The following is a 27,738-nucleotide window of genomic DNA, read 5'->3' as shown; positions in this document are numbered from 1 at the left end:
TTCGATCCCTCAGTTCTCTCAAATCAATTCGTTCTATAAACAAGCACAGCAAAATCAAAACTGCTGAAACGCACTATTTTAATAAATGCAATTACGCATGTCTTTATGGTCTTGTTCCAAGCAATGAAGTCAGTGTGAACGAAATGGATAGGGAATTGGAAGATGAAGCAGCTACAGGAATCAAAAGCCGAAAGGGACTTTGGTTGAAATGGAATCCTCCACTGCTGTCAATGCAATCCACCACCACCTAAAGCAGACAACGACCCTAATCTAACAATCGTTACTGCACGGCCATCCTTGTTTACTTTAGCTAAATGTGATCCAGTAAGGAGTGATGGCCCCAAGAAGCTACGATCTCCATGGGCCAGCAATGGCGGCAAGGCTTAAACCTCAATAGACCAGATAGCTAATATAACACAGTGGCTAGAGTGATGGCACCTAGCAAGACGATCGCCATGGGGCTAGCAATCGTGACAGGGCTTACAACTCAAGGAGCAAGCTTGAGGAATGGCTGGCCCTACAAGACATCTAAGATCAAAGTCGATATCAAATCTATCCCAGGTCACAATCTAAGGGTTTCTGTTTTCAGGATAAACAGGACCAAATCCAACTAGATTCTCCCGGTGCAATAATGTCATAGGAGGGAAGCCATGAGAATCGAGAGGATCACATGTGAGTGGTCCCAGGCTTTTCCCAAGCTTCATGTGCAATTGCCATTGACTTTTCGCCTGGTGCTTCGTTGACAATCTTAAAGCCAAAAGGAATTGGACATGACTAGACGGCAAAAGTATCCAACATCCACACAACAAAGTAGGATGGCTAGACCAGTTTGAAAAGAAAATTATAGCTCTAATGCATAAACATCTTTGCAAAAAGTAAAATATTTATGTCTTTTGTTCTATTAGTATGGAAATCAACATTGTATAACAAAACACAAGCTCAATCTGTCTAACGTCACTAACTTGTTCAGTGCTAAACATTGCAAGGTATCGTTCCTATTTTCATGTAGCTTTTCTATGATATGTATGGCCTTATAGACGAAGGTATCATCAGATGATGGTTTCTTTTGTATTGGGTTCCTCTGAATGATTGTGAAGATCAGTATAACTTCAAATCACCTGTATCAGTATTGAATGCTCACTCTAATTCTATCGAATTCTATATGACTGTGGAAATGCTACATCCAGTCTCAGGTGAATAGAAAGGACTATCCGGAAGTTGTATGTGATCACTGCAAAAGGATAACACAAACTAATTAGGATCGAAAACAACAATAACATTACATTTCAGATTAATTTAGGTTGTCTGAAAATAGGCAGTGCATGGATTGCATATTTGCTGACCTCTTTCTATCATTGCTCAAATTGTTCATTTCCTGATTAGCCATGCAGTCACTTCTGAGGCCACTCATTGAATAAGTGGAATGGTTGTTGACATCAACTGCAACTGAATGCATGTAAAATAAGTGGCCGTTTTGGATGATATGAATAGCAGGACAAATTCAACTTTACCTTCAATAGACTTAAGCTCATCAATTTTGTTGCTGAAATATGGTTGAGATGTCAGGTGATTACGGTTTAGCTGCAGCTCAAACAACCGTCTTCTATCAAGTTCAATAGCGAGCTCATGACCTTCAGAGAGCTGTCTCTGGATATATCCACCATCAAATGTATTGAGCACTAGAATAAAATATCATTAGGTCAAAACATGTCCATGTTAAATGAGGGATCACAGTATGCAAACAATTGAAACTGCACCAACTTGTATCCGTGTTGTGGTCCATTGCAAAACATTGAGAAGGGAAACATATAGGAGGCTCCTTTTCCGAGTACTTTCTGCAAATACTCAACTATTTTGGTGACTAATAGTTTATACAATCATCAAAGCAAGAAATATATATTAAAACATGAGATCCACAAAATATGATAGATCATTTTTAACGGTTCAAATCAATTGAAAATCTCAGAGACAATAAGAAGTTAAATCAATTTACTTGTCTGTAAGCTTTGATTTCTCCTTGTATGGCTTAACCAGAACTCGAGAACCACAAATGTAATGTGGATGTCCCATTGCCAAAATAACTTTGACAGTCTCCGAGTAGAGGAAACTCACAAACCCGAACATTCGCTTCTCTTGGCGTGGAATTCTCACATCATGTACAGGGCCATACTGACTGTTAACATGGAATATGACTCCTGAGCATATTATATATATAGTGAATAAACTTGTTGTCAGACAAGAAATTGGAATATGTATATTACTTGAAATAATTGAAGACATCTTGCTCCGAAAACATGCTTTCAGCAGGGAAAGTAAGATATATCTGATGAGAACTTAAAAGTACTCCAAACCGATCCACCCTCTCACCCTTGCACTCTGTATACTTGGGAGCATCTTCTGCAAGTATAACTGAATGCTGACCATGAGGCCTGCATATGAATCATAGTCAGTAATTTTCTTACCAAGCAATTATAGAAGCTCTCTATCTAATGCCAAACATCCTTCATAGCAAATAAGTACCTGTCTATTAGTTGAATGTTATGATTCAACTGATTAAGCAGCTTTGTCAAACTGAAACCGCCCTTACCATGACGCTGGCTCTCTGTCAGATATCCATCAGCTTGAAGCATTTTACCATATTTTTCATGGTACAAGTTTGGCAAGGAGGCTATAGAAATAGGAGCCCCTCGCTTTGATTTCAGTAATTCTGCGATCTCCATTTCCAATTTGGCAAACGATCCTGGTGGAATCAAATGATCCTGATTACCAAACTCATACAATTCCGGATCATGCATATCTTTAAACTGTTCAGGAGTTATCTGACCATGGTAAAAGCGACAGTTGATGCCATTCTTACAGTATCCCTTGTGAAAATAATGGCATGCTTTGGGCGATGATTCGAGCCATGCTTGGCGCAACCTTTCATTGCTATTCGAACAGAAACCACCAGCAAGTGCAGCATCAGGCACGCAGTAATTTTTTGATTGGTCAGTACCAAAGTGATTCAAATCATTTGGCTGGTCCTTCAAGCCCAAAAGAGCAGTTTGTTTACATATCAAATCAGTATTCAAAGAAGGTAAGATTTCTATATTCTGAGGAAGTGGCATCTCTTGAGGAGATAGCCAACGAGCAAAACGGGGAACTCCAATGCGAATATCAGAAGGTGAAGGGCTAGTTCTTGAAAAAGTTTGGGAATAAGGCATGTAGTGAAACTGCGGATCTTGGTTGAATTGCATAGGAAAAGCCATGTTCACCTTTCTTGATGATACAATGTATGCTTTGGCTTCATTGATCAGAGAAAGGATCTGATCATCTGGTCCTAGTGCAAACTCCAAGAACTCCTTTTGTGAGTACTTCAAAAGAAGATAACCAATGAGCTTCATAGCATTTTCTGGTTCGATCCTTTGAATTCTGCTGAACACACAATCAGCGACTTCCAACTTCTCCATCCTGTGCAGTAGAGAATGAGTAAGTTCCTGAGTATCATTCTCAAGATAAACACAAATGGGAAGCAGGAGAGTTTTCTAGCGAAAACTTTATACCAAAACATCTGTTGAATTACATAAATTACCACTCAATAATACAGATTAACAATGTAGACATGTAGTGTCTCTGGAAACCAGCAGAATGGATAAGGAGATAAAACAAAGGAGAAAGAGAGAAATAAGGAGTAAAAGTAAATGTAAAGGGAGAAAAAAACAAAGAGGGATGGAGGAAAAAGAAATGCTTCCGTGAAAACTACACCTTTCCTTTCTCCTTTTTCGGAAGAAAATACAGACAGAGTTTAAAGCCAAAGTTTGCAGTTTGCAATAAACAAAACTGCAACTAAAAGAGAACAGTTGTTGAACCATATAAACGGAGGGCGAAGAAACGAAGAACCCTTCTACAACAGTGGAATCAATGCGTAAAGGAGACAGAGCAACGCAATCAATAGACGATGCCTTTTGGTTTCACAAATAAAGGTCACCAAACTCCAGTCAAAAGCAACAACGAACAAGAACAAGCATCGGTAGGGAGAGTGGCGGAAGATTACGTACATGAGATAGCAGGCTCAACAATGCATCAAAAAGCCCCTTCTCGGAGGAAAACCAACACAAATCAAACAAAACCTACTGCACAAACTTCACTTCCTGACCAACCGAAGAAACAAAAGAAACAAAAACTCTTCCGATTGCAAAACTTACAGTGTCGCATGCAAAGCCAGCCTAGTGTTCCTTCAAAAATTCTCGGAACTGGTGTAGAGGGCGAAGACGAAACAGAGAGGAATTAATAGATAAATAAATCCTCGAGTTCGAAACGAGGGAAGGTAAATAAAAAATCGCCTCCTTTTTATAGACTCGTTGCATGCGGATGATTATCCCAAATAAAAAATATGTTAGTATTAATCGTGAGAATATTACAGCAAGAAATCAACCATTAAAGAAGGCAATAAAACGTACCTTGTTCAAACGATAATTTAACAAAAAAAACTTTTCACGGCCATAATCTGAAGAGATTGTGGCATTCGAACTGTCCAATCGACCATTATCACGGCAACTGAATGGGCTCTCCATCGGCCCAACGCTCTTTGCTTCGCCCATGTCCCTTAAATTCCCACTATATTTCGTAAACCATATAAGGCAATGTACTAACCTCTCACAGTTGTCCAATTAAAGCATTAGCTGGTGTTGAAAAGAACAGCCGTTAATTATGGTAAAATCCGCAGGGAAATCTAGGCTTTAATTCATGCTTCTTCAATTGTTAAAAAAGGAATAGTTAATTTTTTTTTTTTTTCATTCTGCAAAATTGGATTGAGGGTTGAGTTACCATGGCAATGACCTCGCTCTTCTGTCTTCTCCAACTTCATAACATCGCAAGTGGTGCAGACATGGGAGAAGAGGACGGTGCGGTTGCGTGTCCCCAACGTCGCTTTAAATGTTTGTCGGGGTCCGGCGAGTGAGCCGCGAGGTCACGAGACAAAAAAGGACTTTGGGAAACTCAATTAGGGAGTGGCTTAATGTCACAGTGCTCGCGGTACATCTATTATCATAATGAAGCAACTCAAAGCCATGCAAACGTGCTGACCAGAGTGGGTGAACAAGATGATTCAAGTAGAGTAGGCATGTTGTGACACCTTGGAACGGATAGTAAAGGCCATACTGAAGAGGAAACTTGAACTTTGGAGACGTTGATACGATAGCTTGGGAGGGATAACAAAACAGAAGTGAAAATGAAATTGCTTGCTAATGAGATCAAAGAACTAGGCGATAGGATTGGCTAAGATCAGAACAACAATCTAGCATGGATGATCATTATTTAGTTTATTTATATTGTATTTCAAAATTGATAAAATAAAAAAAATAAACTAGATGATACAATGCGTGATTGTGGGATCCGATAAGATAGGACACTCAGAAATCAAGGGGATGTGACAGTCAAAAGTTAAGAGGACATGGTAGACAAAAGTCAAGGGGACGTGACAGTCAAAATTCAAGAAGACGTGACAATCAACATGTATAGAAAGATGAAGTAAGACTAGGTGACGATGTCAACCATCTGACTCCCAGTCGGATTCTCATAGACTGGAACCCAGGTCTGAGACATCTGAGTAGATAGTCGAGTTGACACCTGACTTGGCTTTGACGGGTTGGGCTCTCACGGTCTGGTTGTACTTAGTCCTAGTGCTCTCGGTAAACTAAGCTCCTTGTCGGCTCTTGGATGATTTCTCCTCAGTTCTCGACCCCCGCGATTTGGGTCAGGTAGTACACTAGGCTGAGTATCCCGAGCTTCCCTATTCATACCCGGTCGGGACAGAAGACATTACATGCCAACAAGATCAAGGAATCGTAACAATCTGTCAAAGAATAACTACTGCGAGTCAGGAAATATTCCAGCGGTCTGCGATCATCTACGAATGGAACCTTCCTTCAGCCTACAGGAGGATACCACATGTCCTCCATCACTCGACAAGTCCTGATACTCGACATTCCCTGACAACAGTTAGGCTTCAAAAAGATACGCATTGTCATATAAAAAGGGACGTCCTCTCCCTTACGTAGGTACGCTCTCTCGTACATTCGCACTTGTCTTCTACTTTCTTTTTCCTTCGTACACTGTTCTTCTGGGTAAAAAGTACCTGACTTGAGCATTGGAGGGTCTGTTCCGGGAATTTTTTCCTGATTTTTTAGCCTCTAACGTCCGTGTGCTTATCTGAGTGTGCTCAGATCATCGTCACCCCCCAGTACCATGTGAGAGTCCATTTTTGGAAGCCCATACAAAAAAGGTGTCCCAATTGTCCGTCCGTCAACACCAGCAATAGTTCACCCGATTTTTATCCGATTCAGATCACTAGACAAATAGGAGGAGGAGAAAAATGTGAGCGAGTGGATTTAACATGTGAACGAGATAATGAAATGATGGGTTGGATGAATTATCTAGATTAAATTGGTTTGGTTTGAGAAAATAATATAAATCAATTAGATAGATGGGATGGGATGGATAAAAGGGTTAAATAGAGACTCAATTGATCATACCAGCCTAATCGAGCAAATAGTTTTGAATGAGATGGTTCAAATAAACTGATTAAGTTAAATCATCTTTCTCATTCTTTTCCTATATTCTACTAAAAAAAAAAGATGTTTAATTGTTAAAATGTCAGGAAAGGGGTTAATTTTATCATTATGGTACTGAAAGTAACAATATATTTTATAATATTATAGTGAATGGAATAGAAGGGAAAAAGAACATTTGCATAAAAACTAAAATACACACAAGTACTGAAAAATAAAAAGTGCAAAACTGAAAATCTGACAAGGTAAACTGAACATTTACAAGTTCGAGTCCAATCTTTTTGAAGAGAGCCAAGGAAATTATATATACTAATTCAACTCGTCCAAAATGAAAATCACTTCATGAAGTGGATAATCTTTAGAACGTAGTCTATCTGATACCAACAAGTTGGCTATGATCATAGGCGTTACGACGCAAGTGGAAATACTGATAACAACAAATTTCATATACAAACACAGACAGTTAGCAAGTTCTGTGTTTGGTACTTAGCATTGAGCTCAGAAGAAGGCCCGGCTCCCATAGAACACACGAGAACCGATTCCCTTCGCTGCCACCGTTGCCTGCCTTTCGTCAGAATTCACAGCCGCACCCTGCAAAGTCGAAGAGGAGTTACCGTCCACATCCATTGGAAGTTTCATGTTGGCCAATGACTCTGTAAACTGCTGCATGCTCTTCATGTACATGTCCACTATCTCCTGTTGCACCACTGTTTGCTCTGGCTCAATGTTGATGCGTATGATTTGATTCATTGTTGAATTGTTGTTGTTCGAATCGGCCTCGCTCTCTGCGACTCTCGGATTCTTCTCTGTCGGGCTCGGAGTTGCGGTGGCTAAGAAACCGCGAGAGGTGGACGGAGAGGTGGGGGCAAGCAGGGGAGAAGAGTCACTCGTTGAGGCACTGGTAACAGGAGTGTCGTTCCTTGGAGCACCAGTTGAGTACGATCTGTCCTTGACGCCGGAGAAGCTCTCTACGAGGCGCACCCCTGCTTCCTCATCCTCACGATTGCAGCTCTCCGGATCGATCGCGCACTGTGTCTCCACGTCCGAGCAATCGAGACCGAAGTACTCCGAAATCATCATGTGATTCTCCTTGGCAACTTTCAAGTCCGGGAACTCGATCTTCTGGTACTCATGGGGGTTTTCTGTTTCCGGCAAGGTGGCCTCGGGGAGCAGGGAGTTTACCCGTGGGATCGCCATCACATCCGGGGAAGCGCCGGCGTAAGAGAGCGAGAGTTGAATGAAACCGGCAGGGGAATGGAAGAGGTCGGTGGAGGAGAGGGAGAACTCCTGCGCCAGTAGCTTGCCGTCGGCCACGAGGACGTCGGCTAGGGGCACCAGGGCGAACCCCAGCAGCTGATCTTCCAGGTAGTTCTTCACCTTGCTCAGCATCCAAATCTCGCACTTGAGGGACGACTCGACCGTCCGCACGCAGAGACGGAGCTGCTCGTCGAAGACCGGGTTCTGGCCGCCGCCATTGATGGTTCGGGTGGAGACAGTGACGTCCGGATCGCTGGTGAGGCAGAGCTTGGCGTAAACGTCCTGCTTGTGGTAGATGCAGATGTTGTGGAGGTCGCGAGCTTGGTGGACGAAAACATCGAGGAAGCCGGCGAATCCTCGGTGGCTAAGTTCGCTGGCGAATGTGTTGCTGTTGTTGACGATTTCCATACCTTCAAGAAGCTAACTAGTAACGTAGCTTGAAGACTGCAGAAGAAACATTGGAGCTTTAAAGTAGTGAAAAACCGATTTTGGCAGAGGAAATTGCTGGCTAAAGCCTCAACAAACCCTAGAAACTTTACCTGAGGAACTCAATTCAAAGAAGCTGCAGTTTCATGGTAAAAAAAAAGGTGCAAAAATCCTCGAATCGATGTCAAAAACCTATTTTGATAAGTTCCTTGATCAAATTACTTTCAAAGATCGAATCTTTATGCAAAAACATACCAAGTTGACAATTCTCCTTTTACTGCAGGGGAGGATAAAGAACAATTCAGGGAAAGTGGACGCGAAAGCTTCTAGAATTCCTCAACAAAGGTGCAGAAGAACACAAACAAGTTGAACAAAGGGGGAAAAAAAGGTAGTGGAGACTCAAAGGCAGTGGATTGCACTGTAGTTGCCTGATTGAAAAGTCAAAGCATATCTGTGGAATTCAACTCGTGATAGCTGAATCTTTTGTTCTGGGACACTGTCCGCCATGAATAACAACAACAAAATTAATTCGCAATGCTGAAAGATAAGAAGAGAAGTGCTTGATCCTGCACCTAAATAAAAAAATTTTGGGCTCTATAACATGATGATTCGTCGTCCATTCTGCTTAATAATTGCCGCCAGCAAAATGAATAATAAAAAACTAAGTGTGGAAGGTAGCGACAAGATAATTTTCAGGGATTGCATTCAGACGGATGTTTGTTTCTTTGAGTTGTAAAGAGACTCGAGAGTGTATCCAAAGGAATAAGTGGAGTGGGGTATTAATTTAGGTTGGAGTCAGCTGTCAATTTGAGCATTTCGCCATTGATGACGGGCTAACTTATTCATATTGTGGGACAACGCTTCCCTTTCTCGCATCCGAGGCAAGTTTGTTGGCATTTGATTGCATTTCATAGCACTAGTTTTCCTAACTTGTTGAAAATTAGCACCTAGCAGAATTAGCAGCGGGGAAGAATGATATTGCATCGTACGGTATTGTGAGGCTTTTGATGACCTCTGATGCTTCAAAAGCATGATTATTTTAGGATTTCTTGGTCGATAGGTTTATTGTTTGTAACGAGGTCGCAGCTCTTAAGACCTTTCAAAGGGAGGATAGAGTTAATTGTTTCTCCTAATCATATAATTTCTAAGAATAAATAAAGAAATTTTGTTGGTCGATAGGGTTTCTTGATTGTGACGAGGTCGCAGCTCTTGAGACCTTTCAAAGGGAGGATAGAGTTAATTGTTTTCCTTGATCTATTTTTAAGAATAAATAAAGAAATTTAAAAAGATAAATAATAAATTTAATTGAGATCTAATTAGGTTGTAAACATAAGAATACATAACGAAATATAATAGACAATAAATCTATTTGAAAAGTCATATCCTTATCTTTAGAGTCGTCGATGGAAGAAGATACAATGGGAAGAAAGACCTTTCAAGGGGCTTAGAGGTAATGGCGTCGAAAAGTTTTTTGTCAATGAAAACAAGAAATTAGGTCAAAATTACCCTAAACCCTTAGAGATCTCTCCTTTATGTAGGAATCCAATCCATTATCAACTCATAGATAATAATGGATTAGGCTAAAGGATTCTACACATTGAACTCACATTCAATAACCCGAAACTCAATAATTTTAAGTTAGATCACTTAACGGGTTTCAGTTTTGCAAGTCTCTTAAATTACATGTGAACCCACCTTAAGGGATATTAAATCCAACAATCTCCTACTTGGGTTATATATGATTACATACAATATGCGAATGTAACTTTAGTTGATATCATACTTTATGAATATAGAATACTCCTATAAATAATCTGGTCCATTAACTTCATTGGTATATGACTAAAGAGGTCATAGCTATTATATATTGTTGGATCGATTACGCGCGTGAGAGTTGAATCACGTGGTTTTCAAAAAATTAATTTTTTTTTTTTGAAATCACGAGTATTCGTAGCGAAAATTAAAAAGATGAACAACACAGGAAAACAAGAGTAGTTTTACTTGGTTCAGAGCCTTCAACAACTCCTACTCCAAGACCCATGTCCCGTGGACCTATCGATGAGTAATCCACTAAAAATTTCTTCCGGTACCTCCGGAAGAGGGAATCTAGTACAGAGAAAGTTCGGAGAAGTGTAACAGAATACACTTTCTGTTTGCCAAATTTAATTACAACTAGAAATATTGTTACCAACACTTTAGGAATTGATGTGAAAGCGCTCGTGTGTCGAAATCGGTCTGCCTATCACGATCGGAAGTCCTCGAAGCAATCGTCGAATGCAGCAGCTTCGTAGCAGAATCGTAGCAGGAGCCCGGAGCAGTCTGAGTCTCAAATGGGCGCGTAGTAGTTCGTATATTAATTGTTCTTTAATGCCTTCTCGAGACAGCCTTATAAAAGGCATGGAAGGCGCCTTCTATAGCTATGGAAGGTGCCTCCAATGAGGCAAAATCGATCCTGAACTATCCGACACTTATCCACAACTTTGGTCAAAATTTATCCTGCGGAAGATGTCTTCCATAGCTATGGAAGGCGCCTTCTATGAATAGTACGAAGAGGCCTTCACTGCTTAAAAGCTCCTTCGACACTGTTCATCCGAAGGCAAATCAGCTCCTTTTGTCATGCAAAACCACGTTAGTCCAAATAGTGTACAAAACAAGTATTAGGACAAATAATAAATGATAATAAAGGATAGTAATTAGTTCCTGTCCTCCCAGGACCAGGAACTAGTCAAAATCTCAGCTTAGAGATCCCAAATGGACCTAAATTGGATCGACGTCTACTGTCCCTACAACCAGGACGCGTCCTCACTTGGTCACTCTCTTCTAGTGACTTACCTTAACTTACCAATTTGCTAAATATTCAGTCAGCCCGTCAACCTGTCTTGACTTCATACCAGCTATCTGGTTGGCCTGTTGACCTAGCTGGACTCCCTTAGACCTGTCAACTCCTACACACTAGGTTAGTAAAATAGTAAAGTAAAACAATGTCAATATATTTCAGGATTCACTGGTCCGAGCGACTGCCTGTGGTGACCGGAAAACAGTCAGTCACACATTACCTAGGATTACCTCCCTAGGGTTGCCTAGCTTCACTCACTAAGACTTCCATTGTCTGGCTTCACTCACTAGGACTTCCTCCACCTAGCTTCACTCACTAGGGCCCGACTTCACTCACCAGGACTTCCACCACCTAACTTCACTACTAGGGCCAGCTTCATTCACTAGACTTCCACTACCTAGCTTCACTCACTAGGGTCCGACTTCACTCACTAGGACTTCCACTACCTAGCTTCACTCACTAGGGCCCAACTTCACTCACCAGGACTTCCACCACCTAGCTTCACTCACTAGGGCCCAGTTTTACTCACCAGGACTTCTACTTGCCTAACCTTTAGTTAGGACTTCTCACTTGCTAATCATTTAATCCTGACTAGACTACTCTCTTCCAAATATCAAGTCTTATTTAGATTAACCCTTGGTCAAACTGACCAGACTTAGGTGCATTGTCAAACATCGAAATCCTAGAGGTCAATTGCACCAACATATATAACCATAACAAGCTCCAACAATAATCAAATATCAATGTCATTAATGACATAGATGTGGATATATAGAGTGGAAATTACATGAAATATGATCAATACATGTTAATTTCTAACTGGTCCTAAGATGATCTCAAAAGAGGTCAAATCATATTTGCAAAATACTTTATGTTAAACTGCAATAGCAAATCATGATTCAAACTTTATGATTCCAAAAGGAATTTGTATCATATTTATAAACATCAAATAATAAACAACAGTAGTAAATGATGATATCATAGTCAAAGTGTCAAACAAACACATAAATTTCCATTAATATTTTAAAATTTAAGTACGTACAATAATCAAAACAAATGCTTATCTTTATTAATCAATACAGAATAATAAAATAAATATAGATTCCTACTAGATGAGTTCTTTTTCCATAAGAATGACTCTCATATCCACAACATGTGCATAAAACACCTTAGGCAAAAATCCTTTGGTGAGTGGATCGGCCAACAGGGAATAAGTGCTCATGTGCTTTATCATGACCTGACGACTCTAAACTCTTTCTTTAACCGCTAGAAACTGTTGGAGCAATTGGTGTGACCATAGATTTTAATGTTTGGGCAAAGGTTTAAGTTAGGTTTATTATTGTATTTAATATGCGTTTGTGATTGTGCAGGATGTAAGTACAACAAGGAAAGTCCAAATGTGATTTTGGCAAAGGAAAAGTCCAAGTGTAATATTAGCAATAGTGAAAGTCCAAGTGGAGTTTTGGCAGTGTCAGTCTAAGTATGTAGTCTTGGCAATGTAAGTCCAAATGTGACTTACCAATGTTGAAGTCTTAGAGCGAAAAGCTCTTAGCAATAGAAGACTCAACAATAAGAACAAGGCCGAAGGAAACTTTTGAAGGCAAAGCGTGAAGGATGAGGAAGCCTTTGAGGATGCAAGGCTGATGGAGGAGGCTATAAGATAAAGTCAAAGTTGTGTGGGTAAGGATGAGTGTATGAGAGAATGTACTCAGGTAAACCCTAGGTTTAGGATTGACCAGTCGACTGGTACATACGTGGTTGGACTGGAAGATAACAGAATACTTCTGTTCTAACAACCAAAGTGGACCAATCGACTGGTCCTACTCCAAGGCCCGTGATCGTAAAAAATCACGAGTTAAAATGAGTTACACAATGGAATAATGACAATGATAACAAGCCAAGTTTTACTTGGTTCCGAGCCTGTGACGACTCCTACTCCAAGGCCCACGATCATCGATCGCTTTCGTTAAGCAATCACTATTTGTTCAAATAATGTCTTACAAGTATTGAGTATAAGAACTGAAATAATTGTTACTGACAAATAGAAAGGGATGTGAAAGCTTTCATTCTTTGAACTTTGGAGCAGTTATTCGATGTTGTCGGAGTCTTTTCATAGTAGTACGTAAGAATGAAACTTGTAGTGATGATCAGAGGGGTTCCAGGCGCCTGGACCATTATTGACGTGACGATCTCTCGTCGAAACTTCATCTGCAAAGTTTATCCACCTTCGGGTGTCCGGACCCCCTATGGGTGCCTAGATCAGCTTTGGGCGCTCGGACCACCCAGGTGTCGGGCAGCCGCCCGGGTAAAGCTGGTCCAGGTGCTCGGATCTCTTCCAAGCGCCCGGAAATCCTTTTTCAGTATTTTCTTTTCTGTAAAAAAGAGTTAGTCCAGGTAACAAAAAATAAGTTTATCCTGCAAAATAAAGTTAACACGATACAACAGGATAGTAGTAGTAATTAGATTCTGTCTCTCTGGGACTAGGATCTAGTCAAGGTCTCAGCTTAGGTTTTCAAATGGACCTAAGCTAGACTGACGCTTATAGTTCCCTCAATCGAGAATGCGCTCTCACTGGATCTTTCCTCCAGTTGCTTATCTCCACTTACCAACTGCAGACTTCAAGTCCCTTGATCTACCAGGACTTCCTTCCCGATTTAACCAATCTGGACTTCCTTCTTCCATATCTCAACCGATCTAGACTTCTTGCCAGCTATCAATCTAGCTGGACTTCCTCCTACTAGATCTCAATCAATTTGGACTTCGTATCAGCTATCAACCTAGCTGGACTTCCGTTGGTGTTCTAGTCTTTTAGACTCATCATGTCTTGCACACTTAGTAAAGAGTTTAAACATACACATTTAACTTTACCTATTTGTCATACATCAAAACCTAATTATTAGTACAACCTGTACCAATACTATTGAGTAGAGAAATTGTAGTCTTAAGTATTTCACCGCACAAAGACTCTAGTAGAGAAGTGAAAATCATCATACTTCTTATTATGTCTTTTAGGGTATGATTTAATGTTCAACTACACTATTCTAACTAAGAGTACTAGACATGGTATACTAAGGCATAATCCCACACTCAGCAAGGTAATTCATAAAAGGTCCTGGACGTTATTCACCTACTCCATCATATCGATCGTAATATTCACCTCCATGATTGGATCAGAAGGCTTTAATTTTCTTACCTAGTTGAAGTTCAACTTCGACTTTAAAAATTTTGAACATGTCCACAGATTATGGCTTTTCATGAATAAGGTACAGATAGCTAAATCTAGAATAGTCTTCTATGAAGCTAATAAAATATGTGTATCCATTCCAAGATGCCTTAGGGAATGGTCCATATATGCCCGTATGTATTAGCTCCAAAACATTACTACAATGGCTAGCCTCTTATTCCTTTTATTAGTGATCTTCCCCTTAACACACTATATGCAAACATCAAAGTGTGACATGTCAAGGAAATCAAGAATTTTATGCACATTAACCTTTCTAGCCATTGTTTGGATATATGTCTTAAATGCTTATGCAACAACATGAAAGAATTCTCATCAGTCAATTTATGTTTCGTACTTATACTATGCATTATTACATTATCAATCATAATAGTAAAGATGTTCAATTTATAAAACTTATTGATCTGGCGGTAAGCATAGGGGGACCCGCATGGGTAAGGATCAACGACACGTGGAGGTTAAGGTCAGAGGGGTCAACCTACGGGTTCGGCCGATCAGATAGGTCTTATGGTCGCCCGGCCTGGAGAAGTCTTATGGCCGCTCGGCCAGGATCGTGCCAAGGCTGGCGCGAAGATAGCTCGACCACGAGTCGGGTTTCCGACGCTCACAAGCTGCCAAGTACAGAGAAATTGCTGAGCCGAGCGGCATGTCCGCTCGGCTGAACTGCAGCTCAACTAAGGAAGCATTCTCGCTCGGTCCGGCACGCCTTCAGGTCCGAGCCCTACGGGGCCGAGCGGCTCTTCCGCTCGGCCCAAAACGGACAAGGCGCGGAAGGGGACAAAGGGAGCAGCTTAGGATATCCTTCTCGAGACGTGTGTCGCCGACAGATAGCATGGTTGGCGGTTGGACCAGACAGAGAATCATACGGTGGAAGTTTCCACTGTCACGTCAGAGATATGCCCGGACGATTGTGGCATGGCACCAGACATGCTTTTCTGACACGGACATTCCAGGTATGTTTTAAGGAGCGTGCACGCTTTGGGATGCATGCACGCATCCCCCTGGGAGCCCTATATAAGGACCCCCAGGCTTCGACGGAGGTATGCATTCTGCATCATTGTAGCTACAGTTTTCATTCCCGTCATTCTGTCTTGATCTCTTCCCGCCGAAGTTGACTTGAGCGTCGGAGGGTCGTCATGGGGAACCCCTTCCTGGCCCGATTTTGTGCTTGCAGGTTTCCACCGGAGGCTCACACCAGTCGGAGGATCGTACGCCGTCAACGATAGCGCCACACCCCCAGTGTCTGTCGACTTAGCACTCGGACATGATCAAATTGGCGCCGTCTGTGGGAACGCACCGTACCATCTGCCATGATGAAGCTAACATTTTCTTGATCTTCTCGCGCCAACGGGATCTGGTGGTATCCTTTATAATCATTCAACATACAAATCCTTTCACAGCCTGAGGTCGAATCCACCATCTGATTGATTCTTGGCAGCGGGTAGCAATCCTCAGAGCTAGCGCGGTTGAGGTCCCGGAAGTCGATGCAGACTCTCCACTTGTTGTTGGGTTTAGCTACGAGGATCACATTAAAGAGCCAGGACAGGAATTGTACCTCCCTAATGTGACCTGCTTTCCTGAGTTGATCTACCTCAGCTCAAATGATCTTATTTTGCCAGGCTTAGAAATTCCTCTTCTTCTACTTGACCGGTTGAGAGTCAGGCAGAAGGTGCAATCTGTGCTCAGCCACCTTGGGCTTGACCCCAAGCAGCTCCTCAGGGGACTAAGCGAAAATATCCCTGTTACGAGTCAAGCATTGGGCTCATTGGATATGCAGGTGACACTCTCCGGGCGCTCAGGATAGAGTTGTACCTCCTCCCAGAGGATGGGCTCCTCTTCTATAGGCAAAGGCTCCTCCTGAATGACATGGATCCCGCTATCTTGAGTTCGTTGAGTCTTGCGAGCCTCCACCTTCACCATATCAATGTAGCACCTACGAGAGACCAGCTGCTCACCTCTAACTTCCCCGACCTGGTCCCCCATAGGGAATTTGATTTTCTGATGAAAAGTGGAAACTGCCGCCCAGAACTCGTGCAATGTTGCTCTCCCTAAGATGGCATTGTATGAGGACGACGAATCCACCACTATGAAGGTGCTCCTCCGCATCCTCACTAGGGGCTCACTACCTAAAGATATTGCTAACTTGATCTGACCCATGGGTCGTACCTCATTGCCTGTGAAGCCATATAGTGAGGTGACCATGGGTTGGAGTTCGCTGGCGTCGATTTGCATGCTCTCGAATACACTTTTGAATAACACGTTGACAGAGCTTTCGGTATCCACGAAAACTCTAGCCATGCGACTGTTAGTGATGACTTGTTAGTGATGACTACCTTGATTATCAAGGCATCGTCATGTGGGAGCTCCAGTCCTTCCAGGTCTTGAGGCCCAAAGCTGATGATGGGCCTTGCGGCTTACTCCCGGTTGCATCCGACAGCATGTATCTCCAGGCGTCTCTCGTGAGATTTCCAAGCCCGGGCAAAGTCTCCATCTATAGGTCATTCTGAGATCATGCTTATTGATAAGCATATAATTTACTGTCACGAATGGGCTTATCAAATTAATAAATATATATTTCACTGAACCCCTTAATTTCACAATAACGTTGTAGTAACGAGCCCAGGATCGCTCTCGAGGAATCAACATATGATGTAATCTAGGATTGTCTTTTTATTCCTATTTTTGGGGTTTTCGATATAAAAATGGAATTGGGGGAATTTAAGCTTTAAATCTAAATCTAACAGAGGAAAAACACAGCAATTAAGAAATTAATCTAAAGCATAACTAAAACCTACCTATGTGCCAACAATCAAACCTTAACGCATTGTCACTCCTACATTGAGATTAAATCATTGACACACTCTTAAACTAAGGAATGAAATACAAGATGCAAATAAATCTGATCTACAACACCAATTAAAACCCTAGCTTAAATTTAAACTCTAAACACTTAACCAAGCAATAAATTAAACTCAAATTAAACTACAACAAGGTAATGAAATACTAAATTACTTGCATAAAAACATAACAATCATTAAAAGAAACAAGTTCTAAACTATAAAACAGTAGCAAAAAGAACTAGAATGAAATAAAAACCAATCCTCTCACAATCAACTCACAAACTTCATACTCTTGCCGTCACACAAGAGTACCAAAATCGAAACCACCCAATTTCGGACCTCAGTGGAGATTCTAAGCTGCAAATCAGTTCGAGGAATGCTCACAAGTGCCGACGGACCACCCCCGACACGCTGAAAACAACCCGAACCCAAGAAAATGCCGAAAATGCTGGAAATCTGCTACCGGAGCTCTCTGAATCTGGATGGAAGTCGTGGATTGCAGATGGGCATCGGATGAAGCTCAATAACGCCGGCGGACCACCTCCAAGCGTCACTGATGGGAATCGGAGCGCAGATTTGGAAGACCACCTCCAAATCTGGCGAAAACAGAGAAGTCGCCGTGAGCAGATTTTTCGCCGGAGAGAACACTCGCCGGTGCTCCAGATGATCGGGATGAGCTTCTAGGAAGTCTTCCACCAAGGTAGAAGCTCGGGAAATTGATCGGAGAAGGAAAGGGGTCGGAATCCGAAGAAACGCCGCGGAGACGAAGCTGCTGCACGCTGTGGAGTCGACGAAACAGAAAGCACACTGTAGCTTCTGTTTTGAATCTGTTCCAGATCTGAATGGACGGCTGGGATTAATTTGGAGCTAAATCAACGGTGAAAGTTTGCCCAAAATCCGATCTGAAGGTACTGATGTTGATCTAGGGTCTGGATCTACCCTCCCGTAGGTCGGATCGATCAGATCATCACTGGATGGCCCAGATCGGCCCAGTCTTCATTGAACGGCCCAGATTAATTCGGCTGGATCAATGGCTAGATGAACTCAGGTCTGGATCAAAACTTTTGGATCTTCATCAATGGCTCATATCTACTCTCCATTAGGTTGGATCGGCTAGATCTTCAACGGATGGTCCAGATCTGTCCTATTCTTGATAAACGGCCAAAATCGATCCAAAGCTTGATCTTCTTGTTTAAACTCCGATTCGAGCCCAATTTCGGTCCAAATAGATCCAAATCTAAGATCCTTTGATGCCTACAAAATAAGAATCAAATATTAGCATCAAATAACACCAAAAATAATATAATTTGCAATTAAGTCCAAAATCTATGCAATGCACAAAAAATGTAATGTAACCATGATTTAAACTATGAAACCAACATCAAAACCATGCATAAATGAATCAAAATAATGCAGTAAAATCATGGTTATCACTTATCTCGTGGATGGCCGTGTTTCTCCGATTTTCATCTTCCTGGGCTTCCCTAGGTTCTAGGTTACGACCAGGCTGCTGATTTCCTTGTCCCACATTTTCAGGCTGGGGTCTGCCAGGCTGACCTGCACCTGCCCCGGCCTGTTGGTTGGCCAGTATCCTCTACTGAGTCTTGGGCGCGATCTCAAGCGGAGGTAAGCCCAGCTCAGCGGCGAGCCAAGAGTCTCAAGTGAACTGGAAGCAATCACTAGTGGCATGGGTGTGGGAGCGATGGTAAGTGCAATACCGCGACCTCCAGGGTTCAGGTCTCGGGGCTTGAACCGCTGCCACATGATGGGCCAACCTAAGATCCTGACCAGGAGGAAAAGGTGGTCGAGCGTCTCGGGCGCGCGGAAGAGGCTGAGCTGGCGGTTGAGGTGGCCTTTTCTCTGGCTTGTTGGTAGGAGTAGGAGCCTTGTCTGCTTTGCGTCAAGCGGCCTGAGCCTATTCCATGTTGATATAGCTAGTCGCTTTCCTGAGCATCTCATCGAAGTTCTTCACGGGGTCTCGAATGAGATCCCGGAAGAACTCCCCCTCTACTAGTCCATGAGAAAAAACGTTCATCAGTATTTCTTGTTAGTGCAATCGACCTCTAAGGTTTTAATGTCAGACAAATATGTTTAAGTATGTTTAAGTATGGAGCTTGATCTAGGGAAGTCCTAGTTGGAGGCTAGGCAAGGAGAGAAATCTCTGTATATCGTGGAAGCCAGGTGGATAGGTCTGGAGGACTTGATCCCTGGGTAGCCGAATACTGAGTCCTAGTTGTAGGCTAGGTAAGGGAAATCTCAGTATATCGTGGAAGCCAGGTGGATAGGTCTAGAGGACTTGATCCCTGTGTAGCTGAATACTGAGTCTTGATAAGTGAAGCCAAGTGGAGAAAATCCTAAGGGGTGGTAACCTTAGGTAACGAGAAGTCTTGGAAGAGTGAACTCCAAGCAAGGTTGATCGGATGGTTTCCGGTCGACCACGCACGGTCGATCGGACCAGCGGATCTCGGTAAATCTAAGTTTAAGTTTACCATTGTATTCTATATTACTATTATTGCTGTTGGCTAATGTAGTATTGTAGGAAAAGTCTTAGTGGATCGGGCGATCAGATACTGAGCAAGAAAAAGTCCAAACAGGTCTGGAGGACCAATGTTTGGCAGGTAAGTTGAGGTATGAAACTGGAGGAGCGATAGTGAGGTCGGGTTCCTAAAGGAAACAACCTTAGGTAGCTAATACAACTAAAGAAACCGGGAAGGTTTCCAAGTTGAGATTAAGACAGTTCTACTGTCTATATTACTCATGCATTATATTACTGTGCTAACCTTTGTTTTGTAGAAATATTGTTTAACTCTGTTTTGCAGATTCAGCCTGATTGATCGACCGAACAGGAGGATCGGTCAACCGAACCAGCTTGACTCAGACCAGAGATCAGTTCAGACCAAAGCGAAGCACAGTCCGATCGAAGCTTGATCGGTCGACCGGACCAGGGATCGGTCGACCGGACCAGGGATCGGTCGACCGATCTAATCAGCATTAAATAGCATTAAAAGAAGATCTCTTGCAGATTTCGACGAACAAGGAAAAGGCTTGTTCGGTCGATCGAAAAGATGGTTCGGTCGACCGAACCATTAAAGACCAGTAAATGCAAAAGATCGAGCCAGCTTCGGACTTCAGCCAGGAAGGAATGGAGCGGGTTCGGTCGACCGAATAGTGGGATCGATCGACCGAACCTTCAGCACACCTATAAAAAGTGCTCGAAGTCAGAAGCTCACTAGAACTTTCTGATCAACTCTTGTGCTCTTCTGCAAGCTGCTCACGCTACACGTCATCATCAAGTTTGCAAGCGACTTCATCCAACAGTGCCGGTCGAGCTACGATTTACTACTATTGTCGGTATATATTTATTTTAGTACTACACTTAATTTCTGTAAGATAGTAGGAGTGTTACTATCTTACATATTTGTACTTGTACGATTCACTTCTTTCCGAGGATTTCGGAAAGAAGGATTATAGTGCTTTGCCCATCGGTGCGGTCAAGGACCGCGGGCCTTCGAGTAGGAGTCGAGCTAGGCTCCGAACGAAGTAAACGCTTTTGTCTCTCTTTATTTTGCGCTGCTTAATTCTGACTTTTAAAGATAAAGAATAGTTTTAAAAAGACGCGATATTCACCCCCCCCCCTATCGTACTACTCGATCTATCATTTCTAGGGTGGTAGACGGGACATCCTGAGCCACCTGGTTGAAGCTCTTGATATAACTTCGTAAAGGTTCGACCGACCCCTGCTTAAGAGCGAAGAGACAATGGTCCGTTTTCTGGTATTTTCAGCTACTGGCGAAGTGGCGCAGGAAGACAGCTTTAAAATCATATAAACAAGTGATAGACCCGCTCGGTAATCCATCAAACCATTTCTATGTCGAGCTAGAAAGAGTATTCAGAAACTCCTGGCACTTAATAGTTTCGCTGTACTAATGTAACAACATCGCGTTCCAGAACTTGCAGAGATGGTCTTCCGGATCCTTACTGCCATCATATTCTCCGATGGCTAGTGGCTTGTATCCCTTGGGTAGTTTCTCTTCTAGCACCCTTAAAGAGAAAGACACTTGCTCATCAAGTTCTCCTCGGGGTTCCTCCCGGAGAGCTATAGTCTTTTCCTTCTTTGAATCCCTGGGCGGGGAACTTTCTGCCATAGAGGCTTGTGGTTGCTCTTTTTTATTATAACAGTCCGGACCCTTATGGTAGTAGTCCGGGACTGGCTCCCGGTAGAAAGCCGGGGGGAATTCCTCGGGTTGCTTCCTCTTAGACCCTGTGCCTAAAACATGAGTTGGGTCCTTGGAAACAACAGACATTTTGTATGGTCGCGAGGCAGTGGTCTGTTTTTCGGAAGTCGCTCTTCTCTTAGATTCCTTGAACATATCGTACTCCCCTACCGTCATGGTCACGTTGATTCGTCCCGTATCCTCCATCATCACATTCCAGAACAGGCGAAGAAGTTCCCACAGACGACGCCAAATTGATCATGTCCGGAATCTGAGTCAGATGAAGGCCAAGTGAGCTAGCGCAGACGTTGACGGAGAGACGACTGAGACACCTTTCTCGTATCTTCTTCCGCAAAGGAGCTCCCACGTGGTGCTGATGGGCAATGAGGTTGGAACTGACGGTACCTGAGCTCTGCGCACATTCAGACGAGCCCACTAGCATTAGAGGCAAAAAATCAGGGAAAATGTCCCCGGAGCAGGTCCTCTGACGCTCAAGTCAAGTACTTTTCCCCCAGAAGAACAGTGTACGAAGTGGAAAGAAAGTAGAAAACAAGTGCGAATGTACGATAGAGCGTACCTGCGAAAGGGAGAGGACCTCCCCTTTTATATGACAGTGCGTACCTTCTGGAACCTGACCGATATCAGAGAATGTCAGGTGTTAGGACTTGTCGGATGTTAGAGGACACATGACATCCTCTTATAGGTTGCAGGAGAGTTCCATTTGCAGGTGATTGCGGACCGTTGGAATATTCCTTGACACGTTGCAGTTATTCTCTGACAGGCGGTTACGATTCTCTGACCTGGTTGTCCTGTAGCGCCTCTTGTCCTGACCGGGTATGTTCCTAATTCGGTATGAATAGAACAGCTTGGGATGATCGGTAGGGTGTACCATCTGACTCAGACTGTGGAGGTCGGGAGTTGTGGAGAGATCATCCAGGAGTCGATCAGGAGTTGACAACCCAGGAGTTAGCTTGCTAAGTGCACCCGATTCCGGTACGATTGTGTCGCAAAAGCCCGGCAGTCAAATCCCGGTCAGGTATTCCCTCGACTACCTACCCAGGTGTCCCTGACTTAGAGATTCGATCTGTGAGAACCCGACCTCGTTGTCCCCAACCTGGAGCTTCGATCTGTGAGAACCTGACCGAGAATCAGGTGGTTGACGTCGCCACCAAGTCTTGCTTCCTCTTTTCACCTGCTGACTACCATTTGTCATTGACTTCTGAGTGTCGCGTCCCCTTGGTACTTCTGACTGTCGCGTCCCATTGATTTCTGACTGTCGCGTCCTCTTGACTTCTGACTGTCACGTCTCCTTGACTTCTGATTATCATGTCTTATCAGATCCCATCATTACGTACCGTATCATATGGATTTCATAAATAAACCAAATCCAATTATATTGGATCCAGGGATTAAAAAGAAAATCAGACACAACTGTAGCCATAATATATGCAACCAAATCTCCGCTTTAGCAAAAATTGATTCTGAATGAAAGGACTGATAACAATTTCTAAGTTCTTTATTATCAGCAAGCGGAGCTGAGACACTTCAATTGCAGTAGAGAGGCGTTGCCATTCACAAACGTCACACACCCTAAACACATCGTGCAAAATAATTCTAACAAAAAGTAAACATTATGACATATATCGTCACCACAGTCCACAGGTACATTATTGATGCCCTTATTTGTCACACGCAGGAGCCTGATCTACTCGACTGGTGATTCGACGCCGAGAAATTACTTCGTTAGGTCTTGGAAAGTCGGACGAAGGAGGTGAGCTGGCGGAAGTTCTGCCAGGGCTTCTCCCAGACCACGGCCTGGTACGAGGCCGCGGCGCCGTTCGCATCCTTCACGCTCAGATCCAGTCGGTAGTTGGTCCCGGCCACCACCTGCCGCTCCGCTTTCAACACTCGGACCAGCGTCAGCCGGGACCCGTCGTTCTGCGTCTTGTTGTGCTCCGACACCGCGAACGCCGCCAGCTCCTGGACGTGCACGTCGTTCACGTTCGCGATCGGCGTCCACCCGCCGACCAGAGGCCCACGAGAACTTGCCGGAGCCCTCGCCGCGGCGACGCCGCCGGCGAAGAAGGCGAGGAGGAGAGGGAGAAGGCAGATGGTGCGGAGGAGGACGGATGGTCTCATGGTGCTGAACCGCTGATGGCTCTGGGATTGGAATGGTTGGTTTGGGTGTGGATTTAAAGGAAAGGCGAGGAAATGGGTGCGTGGCTTGTACGCGCTGATTGATTGGAAGGTCGTTCCGCGCCTGAGGTCACGGGTGGGGACGCGAACGTGGGTGACGCCGTGCGGGATGGAACCGACGAATGTTTTTGCCCGAGGAAAACTGTGGACGTTCCGCGTCGAAATTTGGCTCCGTAAGCCACTTGGAAGATTTCCCCCTTTCCCATGTCCCATGTCCCATGTCAGACTCACCACCACGCTCTTCTTCTTATCTTGTTTATCAATTTATGGTATGATTTCCTCATATAAACTAGATTTAACTTCGTAAATTAAGTGCTTCTAGAGTCATTTTAAGTGCAAACAACCACCAGATTGAGATTAATAAGCTATTAAATTTTAGATTAGTCTTTGTTCTAGCTTGCAAGGCATGAAGGGAGGTCATGATCATCTTTTCGGATATGATTTCTCTCGTGAAGATCCCTTCGTGAGAGAAGTCATGGATTGCTTCGCGGGGAAGTATCTGAAATATTGAATAGTTTGGTGGGTCGAAGTGACAGCTTGCTTGACTCTAACGACCACAAATCACGTAACAGCACTGTAAGTGTCTGCACTTCAGTGGGCTATCGCTGCACAGAGAGGAGATGCTGTCTGCCTGATTGAATACAAGATTATCGAAATCTGCCTGGGTACAAAACTGGTTGATAGAAGTTAAAAAAATATATGCTGTTTGGAGGGTGACTTCTCGGTTATTGACTGAATTCATTTTGTTTTTATCCCAATTCAATTTTTTTAAAAAAAATCAAATGAATTTTTATTAACAAGTTATGTTAATAGTGTTGGAAGGGGTAGAATTATGGAATAATGACTTTTATATTAAAAAAAATATTTATCTTACATCTTTATTTTATACTATTCAATAAAAAATTTTAGACCATACATCATCATTAAGTAGATACATGAATTTATTCTATCTAGATATATAAATTATAAGATTTAAGTTTTACTTAATTTATATACATAAAACATTTATAGTTAATATATTTTAAGTTTAATTCAACTTCTAACACTCCCCTTTAAACTTGAATCTCCTTATTCCAAGCATGAATTTCAATCTTTGAAAATCATCAAGTGGTTGTAAAAATATCAACAATTTGATCCATAGTCTTCACATACTCAAGTTCAACTTTTTTTCTTTGTAATGTATTCCCAAATAAAATGATATCTTGTATCAATATGCTTACTATGCTATGCAACACCATATTCTTTACTATACTTTGAGCTGACTTATTATCAATTATGATCCTGGTAGCATCTTCTTGCTCCAAATGAAGTTCCATTAACAATCTTCTCAACCATATAGCATGACAAGTGCAAGAAGTAGCTATAACATACTCAGCTTCACAACTAAAAAGTGTCACAATGACTTGGTTTTTTGAACTCCACGAAATTACATTATTTCCCCAAAATAATATAAAACCAGTTGTGATTTTTTATCGTCAATGTCTTCCGTAAAATCGCTGTCACAATAATCCATCAACTTGTATTTGTTAGAGGATGAATAAAGAATACAATAATTAAAAGTACCTTTAATATAACAAAGTATCTTCTTTGCTGCCAACATGTGAGACTCAGTTGGATTTTCCAAAAATCAACTCACAACTCCAACTACAAATAAAATGTTGAGTCTTATACAAGTTAAGTATCTCAAGCTTCTAATAAGATTTCTAAAAGCAATTGGATCAATCATCTCTTCTCCTTTCTTCACTTTGGATAATTGTGATCCAAATTGCATAGGAGTATTAACTGGTTTACAATTAAATATATTGAACTTTCTAAGAATCTCTTTCGCATAACTTTCTTATGAAATAAAAGTGTCATCTGTTGGTGCAATTAAACACCAATAATCAAGTTTAGATTTTGATAAATGAAAAATAGTTTAAATTTAAATGTTATATTTTCTAACATATTTACCAAGTGTACAGGACTGAAAGAATTGATGGGACCTAATACCAGGCTGAAGTCTAGTTATGTTGGTAACTAGCACTTGAAAACCAGATAAGTTGATATCTAGTAGGAAATTTAGTTGGGTCAGCGAAACCTAACAACCGGCTGAAGTCCAGATGGGGTATCTGACATAAAGTCTTAGTGGGTCAAGGTCGAGTAAGTCGGCAAATAGTAAGTGAGGTAAGCACTGGAGGAAAGTGATCCAGTAAAGACGAGCCTAGTGGGGTTGTAGACGCTAGTCTAATTTAGATCCATTTTAGAAGTCTAAGTTTAAATAATAACTAGATTCTAGTCTTGGTAAAACAGAATCTAAGTCATAAATTTATTTATTTTATTCATGTGCTCACTCTATTTTGCAAAGTATTTTTTTATTTATACTAACATATTTTGTAAGAGCTAAAATGTAAAAGTTAACCTCAGATGAATGGTGCTCGAGGTCCTCGGAGCTATGGGGAGATGCCTCAGAGCTGAATGGAGGCGCCCTGGATAGGACGGAGGTGCCCTCATGCGGATAAAATTTGATGATAGAGTTTTGTTGTGGGTAAGCGCCTCAGAGTGCATTGGAGGCACCTCAGAGTGCATTGGAGAGGCCTTAGAGCACATTGGAGGGGCCTCGAAGCGTATTGGAGGTGCCTCGGAGCTAATAGAGGCTCCCTTACGCGGATAAAGACTAGAGGTTGTGGATTGGATAAGCACTATTGGAGGCGTCTCCAACACTATTAAAAAGGGCTTCGAGCATAGGCTTAACTACAATTAACTATTAATTGGTTTACAATTGAACATATTGAACTTCTTAAGAACCTCTTTTGCATAACTTTCTTGTGAAATAAAAGTTCCATCTGTTGGTACAGTTAAGTACCAATGGTCAAACTCGGATTTTGATGAATGACAAATGGTTTAAAGTTAGATGTTGTATTTTCTAACATATTTACCAAGTGTACAAAACTAAGAGACTTGATGGAGCCTGACACCAGGCTAAAGTCTAGTTATGTTGATAACAGCACGGGAAGACTAGATAGGTTGATATCTAGTAGGAAGTCTAGTTGGATCCATGAGATCTAACAACCGGCTGAAGTCCAGATGGAGTATCTGGCATAAAGTCCTGGTGGGTCAAGGTCAAGTAAGTCAACAAATGGTAAGTAAGGTAAGTACTAGAGAAAAATTATCCAGTGAGGACGAGCCCAGTGGGGCTGTAGACACTAGACTAACTTAGATCCATTTTAGAAATCTAAGTTTAGACAATGACTATATCATAGTCTTGGTAAGACAAGATTTAAGTCATAAATTTATTTATTTTATTCATATGCTAACTCTGTTTTGCAGTATATTTGTTATTTGGACTAACATATTTTGTAGAAGCTAAAATGTAAAAGTTAGCCTTAGATAAATAGTGCTTGAGGCACCTCTGAGCTATGGGGAGGCGCTTCAGAGTTGAATGGAGGTGCCTTGGATAAGACGGAGGTGCCTTCACGCGGATAAAATTTGAGGATAGAGTTTTGTTGTAGGTAGGCACCTTAGAGCGCATTGGAGGCACCTCAAAGTGCATTGGAGAAGCCTCAGAGCACATTGGAGGGGCCTCAAAGCGTATTGGAGGTGCCTCGGAGCTAATAGAGGCTCCCTCACACGAATAAAGACCAAAGGTTGCAGATCAAATAAGCGCTATTGGAGGCGTCTCCAACACTATTTAAAAGGGCTTCGAGAATAGGCTTAACTACAAATTTACTATGCAATTCCTCAACCATCTAGATGGTTTGACTTCATACTGCTACGCGCATTGCTACCTTACTTCTAGATGACTACATTCGACCTCTGCTAGTAGACCGACACCAACACATAAGCACATCCATTTCGGCATCTTCGTGTTGGTAATGAATCTATTATTGTGCATGCTTATTATTATATTTGCATAGGAAATGTAAGGTGTTACACTTGTCCTCATATTTTATATTCAAGATTCAAATTTAATGGATTACCATTAGAAAGATCCAAAGAGCATGGGTCTTGGAGTAGGAGTTGTTGAAGGCTTCGAACTAAGTAAATCATATGTCTTGTCTCACTCTTTTGTGTTTAACTATTTTTTTGTTGCGCACTCGGTTTAAAAATTAGAAAAAAAAATATTTTTAAAATCACGTGATTCACCTCTCCCCTCTCATGTGTCTATGATCCTACACCATCCTCCATTTGCTTTACTTGGATT

At 42.2% G+C, this 27,738-nt stretch overlaps 3 protein-coding genes across 6 annotated transcripts; all 3 read right to left on the bottom strand.

The window, feature by feature from the left end:
* Window positions 1–853: 853 nt before the first annotated feature.
* On the bottom strand, window positions 854–4,953 carry LOC122034446 (zinc finger CCCH domain-containing protein 18-like). 4 transcript variants are annotated; one of them, XM_042593700.1, is made up of 9 exons: window positions 4,807–4,953; window positions 4,185–4,731; window positions 2,521–3,450; window positions 2,262–2,429; window positions 1,994–2,173; window positions 1,762–1,835; window positions 1,512–1,679; window positions 1,344–1,446; window positions 854–1,231 (listed from the first exon to the last, which is right to left on the bottom strand). In XM_042593700.1, exons 3-9 carry the CDS (start codon window positions 3,447–3,449, stop codon window positions 1,159–1,161), a joined length of 1,695 nt encoding a protein of 564 aa, XP_042449634.1. In that variant the 5' UTR covers window position 3,450; window positions 4,185–4,731; window positions 4,807–4,953; the 3' UTR covers window positions 854–1,158. The 4 variants fall into 4 exon arrangements, with proteins under 4 accessions (XP_042449634.1, XP_042449637.1, XP_042449636.1 ...); XM_042593703.1 differs by having other exon boundaries at window positions 1,344–1,440; XM_042593702.1 differs by having other exon boundaries at window positions 4,440–4,731.
* Window positions 4,954–6,709: 1,756 nt separating this feature from the next.
* On the bottom strand, window positions 6,710–8,213 carry LOC122034662. The gene has a single exon (XM_042593981.1). It carries the CDS (start codon window positions 8,211–8,213, stop codon window positions 7,047–7,049), a length of 1,167 nt encoding a protein of 388 aa, XP_042449915.1. The 3' UTR covers window positions 6,710–7,046.
* A 14,644-nt stretch (window positions 8,214–22,857) lies between these two features.
* On the bottom strand, window positions 22,858–23,794 carry LOC122035116 (cysteine proteinase inhibitor 8-like). Its single transcript, XM_042594507.1, has one exon. The coding sequence runs from the start codon at window positions 23,769–23,771 to the stop codon at window positions 23,106–23,108; it is 666 nt and encodes a 221-aa protein (XP_042450441.1). The 5' UTR covers window positions 23,772–23,794; the 3' UTR covers window positions 22,858–23,105.
* Window positions 23,795–27,738: the final 3,944 nt, after the last annotated feature.

This window comes from Zingiber officinale, chromosome 11B, assembly GCF_018446385.1.
Source record: "Zingiber officinale cultivar Zhangliang chromosome 11B, Zo_v1.1, whole genome shotgun sequence".
Taxonomy (NCBI): domain Eukaryota; kingdom Viridiplantae; phylum Streptophyta; class Magnoliopsida; order Zingiberales; family Zingiberaceae; genus Zingiber; species Zingiber officinale.
Note: the sequence above shows the minus strand (reverse complement) of the source record. Positions and strands in the feature narration are given on the sequence as shown.

Bases quoted from the DNA above. Each gene is read 5' to 3' on its own strand.
- LOC122035116 (XM_042594507.1), bottom strand. From the start codon at position 23,771: ATGGGACATGGGAAAGGGGGAAATCTTCCAAGTGGCTTACGGAGCCAA.
- LOC122034662 (XM_042593981.1), bottom strand. From the start codon at position 8,213: ATGGAAATCGTCAACAACAGCAACACATTCGCCAGCGAACTTAGCCAC.
- LOC122034446 (XM_042593700.1), bottom strand. From the start codon at position 3,449: ATGGAGAAGTTGGAAGTCGCTGATTGTGTGTTCAGCAGAATTCAAAGG. The intron at 2,430-2,520 runs GTACTTATTTGC...ATTCATATGCAG, and splicing joins AACATTCAACTAATAGACAG to GCCTCATGGTCAGCATTCAG. The intron at 2,174-2,261 runs GTAATATACATA...CCATGTTAACAG, and splicing joins GATGTCTTCAATTATTTCAA to TCAGTATGGCCCTGTACATG.